This window comes from Electrophorus electricus, chromosome 17 (assembly GCF_041902795.1).
Source record: "Electrophorus electricus isolate QZ-2024a chromosome 17, ASM4190279v1, whole genome shotgun sequence".
NCBI lineage: Eukaryota > Metazoa > Chordata > Actinopteri > Gymnotiformes > Gymnotidae > Electrophorus > Electrophorus electricus.
In genome coordinates this window covers 1,696,408-1,713,221 of record NC_137513.1, presented here as the reverse complement: position 1 = coordinate 1,713,221, position 16,814 = coordinate 1,696,408, and the positions used below count along the sequence as shown (strand labels likewise).

The window sequence follows — 16,814 nt, the reverse complement described above, 5'->3', positions numbered from 1 at the left end:
TCCTAAGACACGATGGACGTCAGGGTTTCCCCATTTAGCACGTCACAGAACCAGGAACACCCGACAATGAGAAAAATACTGCTTGCTTTTCTGCATCTCTTGTGTGCGTGCGTGTGTGTGTGCATGCAGGTGGAGGAGTGTGTTGGCATGGGGGGCAAATCTGGGCTGGAGCTGGGCTATCTGGAGGAGGAGCGGGTGCGAGCGCTGGCGAAGGTGGAGGAGCTGAAGGAGCGCGTCACTGAGCTGGAACAACAGCTGCAGGAATCCACGCAGGAAGTAGGAGAGACACACACACACACACACACACACACACACATATACACACGCACGTACACGCATACACAGTCACAGCATGCTGGGTAAATCTTATACACACAGGTGAAGTGTCAGTCTAATCCTAATCCTAATGGCTGGATTAGAGAAACCAATGCCTTAAGGAAGTGTGTGTGTGTGTGTGTGTGTGTGTGTGTGTGTGCGGGGCCACCGCGTGCATTTCTCTGAGCAGGCAGAGATGGAAAGGGCTTTGCTGCAGGGGGAGAAGCAGGCGGAGCTGGAACAGATGGAGGCGGAGACTAAAGTCATCAGCCAGCTACATCACAAACTCACCGAGCTCGAGAGCGCCGTCCAAAGGGAGAAGGACAAGGTATATCACACACACCACACACACACACACACACACACACACCACACATACATGCACACACACACACACACACACACACACACACACACACCATACACACACGCACACACACAAACACCACACATACACATACACACACACACACAAACACACACAGGACCCTGCAACTTGCTGACCACATGAATGCACATCACACAGCTACAGAGATCCTATGTTTATTTCCATGTAAATAAGGACGCTTTATAAATACGCTCATACATTCAGAAATATTCAAGCTATGTAGTTCTTCACATGACATTACTTTGTGAGTGAGTGTGTATGTGTGTGTATGTGTGTGTATGTGTGTGTGTATGTGTGTGTGTGTGTGGGTGTGTGTGTGTGTGTGTGTGGTCTCTGACATTCCAAAAAGGCATGTAATTCTCCCGGATGGCCTGTCACTGGAATTTCATTCCCAGCTGAAAACAAGCGAGCACAAATGACCGCAGAGACGTAGGGCTCTGACTGGCCCCGCGGGGAGGGCTCAGGGGACGGGGCAGTCTTGTTGTGAAGGAGCTTCGCTGGTGTATAATGAGTCTGTCTTCCTCAGATGAGATGAGAATTCTCCTTCTGGGGTTGGGCTTCACTAAGCAGCCTATTAACCCGTAATGCGCACAGAACCCCCACTTCTCTGTGTCCCCCTGTCTCTCTCTCTGTCCCCGTGTCTTTAGCTTGAAGTGAGATGTGACACATTGAGTTTAACAGTTGAGTGATATTTTGTACACTTCTGTGCATCGAGTTTGGGATCCTTCTCAACCATAACAGTTTGTCTCACGTCTCCGTTAGCTGTGGTGACTCTCTTTGTCCTAGAAAGGCCATGGATATAATGCGCATGTGTTTTGCATGTTTGGGAATTTCGGAGTTTTGGAGTGGCTTCTCTTAACAGCATCACACACAGAACATAGCAAGAACAAAGTTCAGGATTCCAGACTAGAAATTAAACTGAACGTTTCTGTCTAAGATGAAGGAAACAGTTGACAATAAACCAGCCTGCTCTGGGGCCACAGGAAATGGGCCTTGCAAATGTGTCTCAGGAGGTGTAACTACACCCACATGGCACCAGCACAGTATCTCTTCAGCTCAAGTCTCTTGCTAATAAAAGCCCGAGAACGGAAGCGTGCACCACCCAGTCGGGAGGACTCAGCGCACCGCTGTGAGGTCTGGTGACGTAGGCATGTGTTCCGTGTATCTATAGAGTCTGACGGTGTAGTCCACCGAGTGGGAGACGCAGTCAGAGAAGGACTGAGTCTGGTCTCGCACTTCTGCAGTCATATCCTTTTAACCTCGGATGCGTGTGCATGGCATGGATTTGAGCTGAGTGTTCTCTCTCTCCCTCTCTCCTCCCGGACGGTGTTTGTTCTCTTTTTAGGACAGGGCTAATGTTGACGCCCAGCGGGATGCCCTGGAGAGACTTCGGGATGGCTACACTGATTTGAGGAGTCAGCTCCATAACTGCCCCGAGTCTCTAAGGGAACAGTTGCAGGAACAACTCAAAAGGGTCAGTCTCACCTGCGCAGACACAGGACCCAAACACAGTACCACCAGCTGCCTCTCGGGACCCCCAAGCTGTCTCCACACCTCTCAGGACACCCATGCTGTCCCCACACCTCTCAGGACCCTCACGCTGTCCCCACACCTCTCAGGACCCCCACGCTGTCCCCATACCTCTCAGGACCCCAACATTGTCCTCACACATCTCAGGAGCCCCACACTGTCCCCACACCTCTCAGGACCCCCGCACTGTCCCCACACCTCTCAGGACCCCCACACTGTCCCCACACCTCTCAGGACCCCTGCACTGTCCCCACACCTCTCAGGACCCCCACACTGTCCCTGCCACACAGTCCTGCAGTTGTAAGGTTTTGGTATTTACGATGCAGGTACCAAAGTCCATTGGTGTTTTGGGCGCTGCAATGCTGGGACTGGATCAGGAAGCCATTTCAGCTGTTCATTAAAATAACATGCTACACCATGGCAGTTTTAAAGGAATAGCGTGACTGAAAGTCTAGCATTACTACTAATAATGACAGAAACCTGATAACTACCACTCGCCATTCTGAAAAGAGTCAGTACAACAGAGTGCCGTCTGGCTGCTGGCTTGTGTTCCCTAGTCACTATTCAGCCATGTAAGGGTGTGGTGGCATTTTTGGGTTTTTTTTTTTTGGTTGAACTATTCCTTTAATGTGTGTTGGCAGTGCCTCCCCTGACCCAAACCCCACCTGTCTGCCCTGCTCCAGGGCACAGTGGCCCCTGCTGTCGGCCTGGTCCTCTCTACGCGAAGCTACTCTCCATCCTGCATGCCACTTTGGTTCCACTGTCCTTTTGTTTGCTTTTCTTATATGCGTCTCTGTGCATCGCCCCACTACCTTTAACCCCTAACATTCTACTAATCTGTTCATGTAGAGATTACGTCTCCTTGGTTCCCTTTTTTTGTCCTCTACATGCCTGAATACAAAACACTGGGATTGTGAGTGAATGCAATGTCGTTTTTCTGGGCTGTTTTGGGTTTTTTACTGATGAGACATTAAGAGTTTTATTAGACTGCAACACTGGTATTTTGGAACATTGTGTCGTATTGTTAGCCCTGATCAGTGGGACCCAGGAGCCAAAGTCTGGCCCTGTTTGACCTGTCCTGTGGCTCTTCCACACACCCAGAACAGGCCAGTGTCCACGAGGTCACTGTGCTTCACTGAACACGTGCTCGTAATTGTAACAATGACAAAATTAGCATCAGAGTATCAGGAATTTCCCAGTCAATGCTACATCAAGATTTAGGTTTCTCATGACTTATCGCATTCAGGTTATTTTTAGGACTGTAGAGTTCAGGGTGTAAAAAACACACAATACAGCAGGTATCTCAGGAAGGAATGTTCTGGACTCTCAGACAGTACAGTATACATTACAGAGTACAGTATACACTACACTGTTAAGGCTCATACAGTATACAGTATACACTACACTGTTAAGGCTTATACAGTATACACTACACTGTTAAGGCTCATACAGTATACAGTATACACTACACTGTTAAGGCTCATACAGTATACACTACACTGTTAAGACTCATACAGTATACAGTATACACTACACTGTTAAGCCTCATACAGTATACAATAAATACTACACTGTTAAGGCTCATACAGTATACTGTATATACTACACTGTTAAGGCTCATACAGTATACACTACACTGTTAAGACTCATACAGTATACAGTATACACTACACTGTTAAGCCTCATACAGTATACAGTATATACTACACTGAAGGCTCATACAGTATACAGTATACACTACACTGTTAAGGCTCATATAGTATACAGTATACACTACACTGTTAAGCCTCATACAGTATACAATATATACTACACTGTTAATCCAAAGCTCATTATTCCATCTCAAGTCCAGCAGTCTGTAGAGTGTCCTGCTCTGCGTGTCCTGTTCTGTGTCTCCTCTGCCTGTTCAGGAGTATGGCTGGAACTGCGTGCCCTGTGAAGTCCTCGCGCTGCTGTCTGACCCCTGCTTGCGTGTGCGTGTGCGTGTGTGTGCTGCAGGAAGCAGACACTCTGGAGGCAGAGACGAAGCAGTTTGAGGACCTGGAGTTCCAGCAGCTGGAGAAGGAGAGCAGCCTTGAGGAGGAGCGTGAGAACCTGTCCCAGCATCTCCTGCAGGAGCTCACACAGCTCCAGAGCAACGTGGCCCGTAGGAAGGTACAGAGCGCATTCACACAGCCGTGCCTGCGCTTGTGTCTGCAGCTGACCTGGCTGCTGTGTTGTGTCCAACCCCTCAGGAGAAGGTGGAGGTGCTGGAGACGCAAGCCAGCCAGCTGGCCCATCAGGTGGCACAGGAGAGCGAGAGGCTGGCCAAGGACAGGAGCTGCACCCTGCAGCTGCTTCAGAAGGTGCATCACCACACCCTCTGCCCACGTCATGACCTGTCATGGCAGGCTGTCCCACTGGTCAGGCTAACAGTCCGTGTGGTGTGTGTTGCAGTATTCTGATCGGAGTTTTCTTCTTCCCTTCCATGTGTTTCTCCAGGAGAAGGAGAGGCTAGCAGGTCTGGAGAAGAGATACCTCAGCCTAACTGGAGGCAGGAGTTTTCCTACTATGAAGGAGGTATGAAGGAGAATGTTTCTCCTAGGAGAGCCGTCAGATCTGTGAATGTCAACGGTGTGTCTGCATTGTGCAACAGTGGGACTAAGCACTGATGTAAAGTTGTAGAATGGTGTGACTGGGAATAACGCGTTTAACTCCCCTGAGTTCTAGTGTATTTCAACCCGTCCTGGTTGCAGTTTTCCTGGAGTGAACTCACGTCTGTCTCTCATCAGTGTGGTTAATGCTGGAGTCAATAACTCTCAGACCACCAGATTGTTATTACTGCTGGTATCTGGGCAGCTGCTAAAACATCCTTTAAACAGGACCCTTCCTGTAAACGAGACCCAAACACTTAACCAAACACTTTGGACCATGTTGTAATGTGGATGTTCACTGCACACCATGGTTTAGACTTCACATAGTAGTGACTTGTTGTGTTGTGTTGTTGTGTGATGGCTTCACATAGTAGTGACTTATTTTGTGCTGTGTTGTGAGATGGCTTCATGTAGTAGTGACTTGTGTTGTGAGATGGCTTCACATAGTAGTGACTTGTTTTGTGCTGTGTTGTGAGATGGCTTCACGTAGTAGTGACTGTGTTGTGAGATGGCTTTACGTAGCAGTAGTGTCTGTTATGGTGCATACAGAGTACTGTGTTCAAGAGATTGAGGGAGTCGCTCATGTCTGTGAAGGAAAGGGCATGACTGACCTCATGACCTCTTGTCCTGCTCTGGCTGCTGATGTCTCTCAGGAGTGCTCTCAGAGATCAGAGGTCACTAGGATGTATGTAAGCGACAGCCATCTCCCTGGCTTCCTGCTTGGCCTCCCCTCACCTGGAGCTGCTCCCCAGGAGGTACCCTGGAGCTCCATCTCTCCCTCCCGCACTGCTCCTCGCACTACGGCCTTGCTAGTGCTTCAGCTTTTAATCACTTAAGCATTCATGTAATAACCGCAATATTGTAGAAGTTGTCACTGGTATTGATGAGAATGTCCCTAAAATGAAGCTTGCAACAGGAAATGGCATTGGGAGATACCCCTGCATTTCCTGCTTATTAGACTGAAGTGTTAGTAGTGTTAGTAGTGTGAGTAATGTGAGTAATGGTAGTAGTGTGAGTAATGGTAGTAGTGTGAGTAATGTTAGTAGGGTTAGTAGTGTGAGTAATGTGAGTAGGGTTAGTAGTTTTAGTAGTGTGAGGAGTATGAGTAGTGTGAGTAATGTTAGTAGGGTTGGTAGTGTGAGTAATATGAGTAGGGTTAGTAGTGTGAGTAATGTGAGTAGTGTTAGAAGTGTGAGTAATGTTAGTAGGGTTAGTAGTGTGAGTAGTAAGTAATGTTAGTGGTGTGAGTAACATTAGTAATGTGAGTAGTGTGAGTAATGGTAGTGTGAGTAGTGTTAGTAGGGTTAGTAGTGTTAGTAGTGAGTAATGTTAGTAGTGTGAGTAATGAGTAATGTTAGTAGTGTTAGTAATGTTAGTAGTGTTAGTAGTGTGAGTAATGTGAGTAATGTTAGTAGTGTGAGTGGTGTTAGTAATGTTAGTAATGCGAGTAGTGTGAGTAATGTAAGTAGTGTTAGTAGTGTGAGTAATGTTAGTGTTAGTAATGATAGTAGTATGAGTAGTGTTAGTGTGAATAGTGTGAGTAATGTGAGTAGTGTGAGTAATGTTAGTAGTGTTAGTACTGTGAGTAGTGTGAGTAATGTGAGTAGTGTTATTGGTGTGAGTAGTGTTAGTAGTGTTAGTGTGAATAGTGTTAGTAGTGTGAGTAGTGTGAGTGTGAATAGTGTTAGTAGTGTTAGTGTGAATAGTGTTAGTAGTGTTAGTGTGAATAGTGTTAGTAGTGTTATTACTGACCTATCTTCTTTCTTTTCCTCTCTTCTCCTCCATCCTCCTGCCTCTCAGGAGTATGTCACTTTAAGCCAGTTAAACCAGCTCTATGGGATGCCGAAGGTGGACTCCTCCCCCACCTCTCCTGTCCAATCACGTCAGCCTGCTCTCGTCGAGCCTGCCTTTTCCTGCCTTCCCTCCCCTCGCGGCTCCGCCCTTTCTCTCTCCTTTGAGGTGTGTCTCTGTACTTTCTCATGTTTCTCATGTTCATCTCTGTAAATCTTTCGGTTGTGCTTCCCCCATCATGCTGTACCAAAGCAATTACACTGATCCCAGGTCAGGTGTCTAAAGTGGGTTAAATAGGCACTGACCTTCAGTGTTCAGTGGCAGTGACTTTAACTCTCTGAGCATGCGGTGTGTCCACACTCGCCCCTGGAGCCCCGATTAACGTCACACTGTCACGTCTCGCAGGCTCTTGTGTGCCTTAGCCAGCTGTAGTTGTAGTTGCCACACCTCTCCATATATCAGCCAACCAATCAGCCGACCACCAGGTTTCCTATAATACATACAGGAGTTGGAGTTTGAGGGCCTTTTATGTTTTTGTCTGTGCCTTTATGAATCTCAATAACAAGAATTTTCCAAGAGAAGAAAAAAACCCTTCCAGGAAGGTCTTTGGTTAGATTCTGTTTATTTGAAAAGTGTGAGTTTACAGGTTAGTGGTCGTGAGGTCCACAGGTTAGCGATCATCATGCTGGAGGAAACAGGAAGCTCACCACTCACACTAAACCTGTTTTTCATTTGCTCATTAACACTTTCTGTCTCTCTCTCTCTTCTTCTCCTTCTCTCGTTCCCATTCCTTCTCTCTTTCCTCACTCTACCCTTCCACCTGCCCTCTCTGCTCCCCCCTGCACATTCGGACGTGTCAGCCGGAGTGGCTTAGGCCTCAGATCCCCGGTGTAGATTTAGAGCGCTGGTACCAGGAGGTGATGGTGGCTGGGGCCAGCAGCCAGCTCTGCCCCCCTCCCCTTCCAGCTAAAGCTGGGTCCACATGTAGACCCCCGCAGGTAACCAACACAGGCCCCTCCCCCCTTCACCTTCATCCTGGTCTGGAGACAGATCACTCACTACAGAACTTTGTTAACTTTTTTAGAACTTTCTTTGGTTTGGACTTTTAACTCATTTCTCATTTCTCATGTGCCACACCGCTTCCACTCTGCTGTTCTCTCCACCATCAACACACAACACCCGCTTGAGGAAAAAAGTGTTAAAAACACTTCAGGAAAACAGATTAAACGGATTTAATGAAAAGATAAATAAGGTGGCTTCATTCTGACGTTACAGCAGGTGCTGTGCTATTTAACATAGTTAAGAACCATGTTTCCATCCAGACTAGATACAAGGCCTGTGTGAATGGTGCACAGACTTCCACACACTTTCAGAATTCATCATTATTTCTCTACATTTTTTCAAATATGTAATTTAGCTTTTGAAAATACTGGGAAAGTGTTTCAGGATAAAATACTGGGAAAGTGTTTCAGGATATAATACCGGTAAAGTGTTTTTGGATAGAATACTGGGAATGTGTTTCCTGTTCAGTATGTAACATCAGTTACAGACTGAAAATCTTGGAACATAATTTCAGCAGCAGTACACATGCCCATATGTGCAAGTGCGTGTGTGTGTGTGTGTGCGCGCGCGTGTGTATGTGTGGCTTGGTAAAGCTTGTTGTTCTTGTGTGTGTGTGTGTGTGTGTGTGTGTGTGTGTATACGCATGTGTATGTGTGGCTTGGTAAAGCTTGTTGTTCTTGTGTGTGTGTGTGTGTGTGTGTGTGCGCGCACGTGTGTATGTGTGGCTTGGTAAAGCTTGTTGTTCTTGTGTGTGTGTGTGTGTGTGTGTGTGTGTGTGTATACGCATGTGTATGTGTGGCTTGGTAAAGCTTGTTGTTCTTGTGTGTGTGTGTGTGTGTGTGTGTGCGCGCGTGTGTATGTGTGGCTTGGTAAAGCTTGTTGTTCTTGTGTGTGTGTATACGCATGTGTGTGTGTGTGTGTGTGTGTGTGTGTGTGTACACGTATGTGTGGCTTGTTAAAGCTTGTTGTTCCTGTGTGTGTGTGTGTGTGTGTGTGTGTGTGTGCGTGTGTAATGTATTCCTCTGCCCCACAGGTCTACCGCTCCAGGTTGGATAGCAGCGGCAGCGAGACCTCAATGAGGCCAAAGGTCAGCGCTGGTCTGTCCCCGACCTGCGGCTCGGCCACGCTCGGCCGCAACACACCCACCAGGGTAAGAGCTCTCTCCACACACACACACACACACACTTCACCAGGGTAAGCGCCGTAGTGCTGTGCTGGTTATGCTGCAGAGCGTCCTGGTGTAAAGCAGGTGCGTGTGTGTGCGTGCGTGTGTGTGCGTGTGCATGTGTGCATGTGTGTGTGTCCACCCAGAGCCCTGTCATGGCGGTCAGCAGCACGGGCAGTCTCCCTCGCAACCTGGCAGCCACCCTGCAGGACATTGAGCTGAAGAGGCAGCTGGCCCTGCAGCAGAAAGGTACCGCCGCACCAGCCCTGCTCGCTACTATGGCGACGGTTATCAGACTAATTCAGCATGATGAGTGTAACTCCTCGCCCTCCATCCCCTGGACTCTGCCTCTGGAGGTCTCCTAACTGTTGTGCTGTTGTGTGTTTCTGCCATGCTGTCTGTCTCCACCGCCCCCCCCAGATGGCTCTCACTCATCACCCGCGTCTTCCTCTGCCACCAACAGCCCCACAGGTAGACGTCCCTGGAGTGGGTTTGGACTCTTCATCCATCATCTTCCTCTTCATCACAACTTTTGTCCCTTGCGCGCCCTCTCTCTCTCTCTCTGCGTCGCATGGCATTTGTCCAACATGTCCTTCCTCACGAGCATCCCTGCGTTGCCTTGCGTGTGTAATGGGACTGTCATGCCGTGTTCTTTTGTTCTCAGACTAACTGGTGTGGGTCATCAGCCCTGCTGGCATTTCCTGGTTTTATTTTAGTTTTATTACGAAAAGCACATGTACTGTATATAGCTGTGTGTACTGTATACGCAATGTGTGTGTGTGTGTGTGTGTGTGTGTGTGTGTATGTCATGTCTTGTTACATTTTTTGCTTGCTGTGGTTTTGGCTGAGCATCTGTGGTGGAGACAGACGCGTTCACTGAAGGACAGTTTGGCTATTAATCGCGACACTGATACTCATGAGGAAGAATCTTTACTTCCTCTGAATATTCTGCACCCTAGTAGTTGTGCGTATGTCCTGCTGTGTGTTCCGTGCATCTGACCTATGTTCCTCGGGTCTAGGCCATCAGGTGATCGAGGAACAGAGACGCCGTCTGGCTGAGCTGAAACAGAAGGCCGCAGTGGAGGCCCAGTGCCAGTGGGAGGCGCTGCACGGCTCCCAGCTGCAGCTCAGCCCCGCGCCCCTACTGGTGCACCGCTCTGTCCTGCACCACCTATCGCCCTCTGCTGGCGAACCTGCGTACGACACCCTCAGCCTGGAGAGCTCAGACAGCATGGACACCAGTATCTCCACCGGCAACAATTCAGCCTGCTCCCCAGACAACGTGTCCAGGTTAGAGAGCCACTCACACACACTCAGCGTGCAGTGCCCTGTCCGACCCTAAACAACCAGCCATCTGCTCGCGTGCTGTTTACTCCTCCGTCCCGTTCTGCACATCCGAACATACGGAGGAGTGACAGGGTAGGTGTCGCGTGGCAACCAGACGCAGCATCAGGCGTCCAGACTCGTGACACGGGAGCTGTACATCTCCTGCACTTCGCCACGAGGGGCTCAAGTCGATTTCAGACTATAAATAAGACGAATAAACGTCGACACTTAGAACGCTTCTCCACAAACAAATGCAAGGAGGCTTCTGGTCTCCCCCATGCCAGCTGTACATTAATTCAGATTTTCTGGATGTGTTTCTTTAAAGTAAACAACAGTTTCTGCATTAACAGAACCCAGATGCTCTGTACAGACGTGTAATGAGCAACACGACAACAAGTTACTATTGTCTGCTACCAGTGGCTGTGAAGCTGGAACTAACACTATACTCATATTGATCAGGCTGAAATTTGGCTCATATTTTCAAATCTTCATAACCACATTTATGAAGTTATGCTGTATGGAAAAATCCTTTAATAACCTTTTAAAGCTGTGGTTTTGTGAAACATAATGTGTAGACATTGTGTCTGACATCTACCACATTTTCTCTGTGTGTGTGTATGCATGTTTGCGTGTGTGTGCGCACGCATCCGTGGTGTGTGTGTGTGTGTGGGTGCGCGTTGGTGCGTGCGTGCGTGCGTGTGTGTGTGTGTGTGTGTGTGTGCAGTGCCAGCGTCATGGACGCACTGAAAATCGAGGAGATGGAGAAGATGTTGAAGGAAGCGCAGCTGGAGAAGGCGAGACTCATGGAGACCAGGGTGAGTGGAAGTCCTGCCCACGTCACTGTGGAGCCAATCGTGGAAGCTGGTGCTTGTGTCCGTGCTGCTCACACGGGCTGCCGCTCCTCTCCGCGAACCCCTGCAGGAGCGAGAGAGCCAGGCCCGCAGGCAGATGCTGGAGGAGGAGCGCAGGAGGAGGGAGGAGGTGGAGAAGAGGCTGCAGGTGGAGACGGCGCACAGGCAGCACCTGATCGAGAAGGAGGTGAAGATGAGGGCCAAGAACTTCTCTCAGGTGAGTGTGCGTCTGCTCCATCACGCTCTGTTTAGCGCTAGCCGGAGGCCTGAATCAGAGTCACATGACTCGAACGTTAGCCTGGATGTTTTGGGTCGCCACAGTGAGCCAGGTTCCTGGACACTAACTTAGTCCAGGGCTAAATGACAGGACATGTGGCGAATCACCACAATGCGCCCGTCACACTGTGTTTACGGTTGATCTTGGTCTGAGTGAGTTGGCCAGCGAGTTCAGTCGCTCACAGAACAGAAAGATTCGATCGTTCAAATGAAAACAGTAGCAGATGGTGTCATGTTGAAGTGTGTAGGGCTGGTTATGACAGCTGAGAGGGAGCAGGAGGAGTGTTTCACCAGAGGGGGCACTGCTGTTCTTCCCACAGGCTCGACCCATGACGCGCTATCTACCCATCCGCAAGGAGGAGTTTGACCTGCGCTCGCACGTGGAGTCGTCAGGCCACAGCGTGGATACCTGCTACCACGTCATCCTCACCGAGAAGATGTGCAAGGGCTACCTGGTGAAGATGGGTGGCAAGATCAAGTCCTGGAAGAAGCGCTGGTTCGTCTTCGACCGGCTCAAAAGGACGTTCTCCTACTACACGGGTAAACCTCTCCCCAACCCCCACCGCCACACGCTGTGCAGACGACGCTCGCCCAACGTGTTCTGGTACTCCTCGCGTTGTCAGCAAAGCTTTTTCTTACCGAGGTAAAGCTAGCGTGGGGGGAGGGCGGGGGGTTGGGGGGGATGCGGCTAATTAGCGGCTGGTTCGTTTCGCCAAGGCAGCCGCGGTACCCAGTAGCCCTGGGTTAGCCGGGGGGCGTACAAACACCCAGCAGTTCATCCGTGTCCTATCTGATGCTGATGAAATCGGCCGCAACGCTGGGGAAAGTGTTGCGCACCCGGCCGCCGGGCTCAGTGGGGTTGGCGGGGCTTGGCGGGGTTGGCGGGGCTCGGTGGGGCTGGCAGGCAGGGCATGGCTGGCGCAGTGCCCCGTTAGCACTGCCTGCCGCTGCGTTTTTTTAAAACCTTAAGTTGTCCCCGGTGCTTATTGTGTTATTTCTGTCCCATCCAGACAAGCACGAGACCAAGCTGAAAGGAGTCATCTACTTCCAGGCCATCGAGGAGGTTTACTATGACCATTTACGCAGTGCCACAAAGGTACGTCTGTCCATCTGTCCCTGAGACGGGGTTAGTGTGCACTAATGCCCCTCACTAAAGGGCACCTGCCCACGCTTAACGCCCTCCTGCTGCTGCCCCACTCGGACACGCCCTCTAGAATGGTGGCCGTCCTTCTCTTTCACACTTATTCCGATGATGATCTTCCCACTATTTTGGTCCTCGTGCTTCATGTTCTCATTTTGTCTTCCATGCATTTTCCCCACTTTCTTTTCTAATCTTTCTTTTCTCACCATTCTTTTGTGCTGGATGTTCCCACAGAAGGGATTTTTCCACCTGAACTTGTCAAATGTATGTATTTCTCTCCAAACACACCCTGCACGTGATTATCCTTTACCCAGAACTCAAGCCCAGTCGAGTAGCGGCTACCTTTGCTAATATGGAGTTCATCAGTTACCTGTTGGAGTTGGGCTGGAGGAGGCATGAGCTCTGAGGCTAGTCGTGGTGTAGAGTAGGTCCTCTGTGCTAGCTGTTAGGATGGAGGGAAAACACCTGTTAGGATGGAGGGAAAACAGTTCTTTTACTTTGTCCCATCTCCCTCCAGCACTTCTCTGGACTGCTGCCTGGGTTTCGCAGAGAGGTGTGTGTGTGTGTGTGTGTGTGTGTGTGTGTGTGTGTGTGTGTGTGTGTATGTGTGTGCGCGTGCATGGGGAGTGATCAAACTGGTCTGATGCTGACCACTAAAACCTTACAAAGTACTGACTTTAGTTGTGCATCTTGTCTCCTGCAAATGAATGAACAAATTCAGGTTTTAATACGACTTACACAGAGATCACAGCTACAGTTCGTCAGAGAATGGCCCGGTTTGCCAGTGCGGTCCGATGTTGTTCTGCTAATATTTGGGCTTGAGTGATTAACAAGCATTTGAAACTGAAACCTCATTAGTTGTCAGTGCGTGTTGCCCTTAACCTGAGAATGCCTGACAGAGAGACTCCAGTCTTCTCTCTCGGACTCTGACTCTATGGCGGGAGAAGATCGCAAGCTCAGCTAACACCTTTCTTCTTCCCTTGCCTTCAGAGCCCCAATCCTTCCCTGACGTTCTGCGTGAAGACCCATGACAGGCTCTACTACATGGTGGCCCCGTCTCCTGAGGCCATGAGGATATGGATGGACGTGATCGTGACGGGAGCAGAGGGCTACACGCAGTTCATGACCTAAGGGCACGGTGCGGCTGCTGCCTGACCCCCAATAGGAAAGGTCACCACAGAAACGCTTTTCGGCAGGGAAACTTCAAATGACTCCTGTTTACTCGCTCGGCTATTTCCTGACGAGGGAAAAGCTTTTTTGTTTTTTATCATGTTGTTTTCTTTCTTTTTAAAATGTTGCGTATTCAGCAAGACTCAAAAGAAACACATATTTCAGGTTGTTTTTTTTTTTGTTTTTTTTTTAACGTCTGCATGGATTATAAAGGACAAACTAGAGAAGCAACCCTACATGTCGGCAAAGTGATCAGCCGTGAAAATGCCTTTGTCTTGCGAGCAGAGATCTCTGATAGCAGTTCTGTTCTTTACGTGCATATAGTTGTTCTTCACTTACATATAATTGTTTTTTGTCTTTAAAGTTACTTTTTCTGTATTTCAGATGTGATTTTGCCAAAAGACATGAAGCCATTCTGAAGAATTTTTTAATTATGATTTTATGGCCTTGTCAGATAATAAAAGAGGTTATGAATACACAAGTAGCACATTTAGAGATGAAGCTAAATGCAAATATGTCAGTATATCCTAAATGTGAGTCATTTTTATCGGTTCTTTTGACAAATGCCCAGCGTCACATAAACCAAGACCTCATTCGCCAAAGTCCATCGTTTCATGGTGCGCAAACACATTCTAGTAAGTGTTAACTGTAAAACAGTATAGCCGTATTGTCTGTTTGCCAAGTCCTGACAACTTGATCTTCTGACTTGACCCATTAAGGAAGCAGCCATCTTCTCTTCACTGCCACTTGGAGGCTTGGAGGACTAATTACATCAAACAAAAAATATAATATTCCTGGACATTACTGTAATAATGCTAATTGTCCGATGCCTTGATATTTCCCCGTGCTTCATCGCTCTGAACACTGCAGTGAGAAGCTTTCAGGACCACAAACACTGGAAACACACAATGGTTTATTGCCGTTTGCACGCTGTTTATTTTAAATGTGTTTTTATTCCCAAAAGCTGTATTGCGACAGTTCTTTACACGCACTTGCACATGGCATGCAGTTCTATGGAAAGCCTCCTCATGAATGACAGGGTGTCAGATTTACCAGATAATGAAAGAAACCGTGTTCACGGTGTGGATGTTCGGGTGAACGTAGGCACGTGGCTGGTGTTTCTCAACTGCCAGGGATTACGTGAGGGGAAGACGACGTCGTCAGGACTGAACAATGCTGTGATTTTAAATAGCAGAATCTGGATCTTTAATGCCTTAGTGTTTGTTTGGGGGAAAACTATTTAATTTATAATTAGTTTTTGTTTATGTAACAACATTGGAACTGTTAGAATAAGACCGATGTGTGCCCTTTTCCCTGAAATCCAACTGTGTATATTCAAGCTGTTAAAAGTGGCCAGAAAATTGAGTCAACATTACTACTGATCTGGATTAGTCTGTCTGTATTTTGGGGTGAAATATATGAGTACACATGGGCTGTGTACACACACAGAACTGACCTGAATTTCACGAGTGCGCACACACACACACACACACACACACTCTCTCACTCTCTATGTTGATATGATGGTACTTTCTATGTGGCACGTTGGATGGACTTTATTGAGTTTTTCAGGTTTATTAAAAAGAAGAGTAAACATCAAAGACTTGATTCTCTTGTTGAAGTGCGTTGCGAACGTGTTCACTATGGGTTCTGAAGAACGGAGCACTCTAAAAGAAGTTTAGAAAATCCTCTGTAGGAAACTATCCTCATGTCCTTTATATCAAGGCAGGATAGCAGTGTTCATGGTTAACACATCTATATTTAATTTACTTTTGATTTAAAAAGTAAAAACACATTCTTTGGGAAAACACTACACTAGTTCAAATGTCATTTCCTGTTGCAATAATATGGCAGATGTGCATGTGGGTGTGTAAAACCCGTCTATCCAGGTTGAAGCGCGGTTCTCTTCACCAGCCCATGGTGTGTTCCCGTGAGTGGGGATCTTGTAACATTCTTCCACACTCATTTCATTTGGATCATCTGAAAGAGGAACGTCACAAGGAAAATCAATGACGTTTGTGTAAACTGACAAATTTTGCGAACAACGTGTATCTGATGTACAGTTACATCATCACGGCACGGGGGAAGAGGCACACAACACCACATGTACCACAGCTTACATCACAGTATATGTTCACATTTTCCTATTATCCCTGTGATGTCTAAGGGCATTTTCTGTTTTTGCATATTTTCTTTAATTCACTTTATGTTTACATCACAGTAGAAGTTTATATTGACTAAAGATCTACTGAAGTTATGACCTGCAATACAATAGTGAACACTTCATCTGATTAAAGACTGACAGGCCTTATTTTACCCAAATTATATATGTTCAATTATGCAACTTAATATCTTGTTATTTATTAAGATTCCTACAACCCACTCAATACCCAACAAGAACCTGTCCGGATGCTTATAGTCCCCAGTAAATATATATAAGTAAAATTTAATTATTTGTTACAGGGCCTTCTGTGAGATCAGTATTACGTGGACTAATGGTGATAATAAACCACCAGCAATATATTGTGCGGCCCCTCAATTAAAAATCCTAAGTTTATCGAGGGTTGGCCATATGTTTTGGAACCAAAATCATATGATTGACTTTTTCACTAATAGTCTAAACTCTTCACCTTCACAATCCTCATTGTCTAGTCAGGTGTTCCTAGACAAACCCTCCCCATCCTACTGATGAGGGAAGCTTTGCGTTAGCGTTACTAACCCTAGATAAACAGTCCCAGTCCCTTACCTCAATCGCACACTGAGCTACTCGCCAAATAGCCATGGAGTTCGGACCTCCCCGCTTCATTTTCAACACTTTACTCTGGGTAGCCTCATTTCCTACAGCTGCAACTTACTACCAACCACACCACGTTTGTGTGCCCAGACTGGACAGTAAGCTGCGACAGCTAGAGCGCTAGCTCACCTCCTTCAAACAGACGATGCTTCCGTCCCATGCAAAGAGAAGTGGGGAGCAAGGAGATCAAAGCAAACGCGTGCCGTTAAAGCAAACACGTGCCCCGGAGATGCCTCATCCAGCTCAAAGCCTGACTGCAGCTTCACATCGATTTATGCATCACTTCTCCGTGATGGACTTTTCTTCTGCTGATGGACCTGTCATAGCATCTGGTCCACGGCTCACGCACTTCTGCAGAGCTCTCGAGGCACT

At 47.7% G+C, this 16,814-nt stretch overlaps 1 protein-coding gene across 20 annotated transcripts in view; it reads left to right on the top strand.

Annotated features, from left to right (window-relative positions):
- The window catches only part of phldb1b (pleckstrin homology-like domain, family B, member 1b), a 47,296-nt gene extending 32,047 nt beyond the window's left edge, over positions 1 to 15,249 (top strand). For 8 of the 20 annotated variants that reach the window (XM_027021239.3, XM_081700620.1, XM_081700619.1 and 5 more), the window contains 19 exons: positions 130 to 276; positions 506 to 643; positions 2,049 to 2,177; positions 4,232 to 4,387; positions 4,468 to 4,578; positions 4,715 to 4,792; positions 6,667 to 6,825; positions 7,518 to 7,655; positions 8,753 to 8,869; positions 9,031 to 9,133; positions 9,305 to 9,355; positions 9,904 to 10,174; positions 10,935 to 11,025; positions 11,132 to 11,278; positions 11,658 to 11,877; positions 12,348 to 12,433; positions 12,713 to 12,742; positions 12,996 to 13,031; positions 13,469 to 15,249. In XM_027021239.3, coding sequence (XP_026877040.2) covers positions 130 to 276; positions 506 to 643; positions 2,049 to 2,177; positions 4,232 to 4,387; positions 4,468 to 4,578; positions 4,715 to 4,792; positions 6,667 to 6,825; positions 7,518 to 7,655; positions 8,753 to 8,869; positions 9,031 to 9,133; positions 9,305 to 9,355; positions 9,904 to 10,174; positions 10,935 to 11,025; positions 11,132 to 11,278; positions 11,658 to 11,877; positions 12,348 to 12,433; positions 12,713 to 12,742; positions 12,996 to 13,031; positions 13,469 to 13,609 — 2,349 coding nt within the window. In that variant the 3' untranslated portion in view covers positions 13,610 to 15,249. The remainder of the gene's footprint in view (positions 1 to 129; positions 277 to 505; positions 644 to 2,048; positions 2,178 to 4,231; positions 4,388 to 4,467; positions 4,579 to 4,714; positions 4,793 to 6,666; positions 6,826 to 7,517; positions 7,656 to 8,752; positions 8,870 to 9,030; positions 9,134 to 9,304; positions 9,356 to 9,903; positions 10,175 to 10,934; positions 11,026 to 11,131; positions 11,279 to 11,657; positions 11,878 to 12,347; positions 12,434 to 12,712; positions 12,743 to 12,995; positions 13,032 to 13,468) is intronic. The other 12 variants (XM_027021243.3, XM_081700623.1, XM_081700624.1 and 9 more) reach the window with 10 other exon arrangements.
- Positions 15,250 to 16,814: the final 1,565 nt, after the last annotated feature.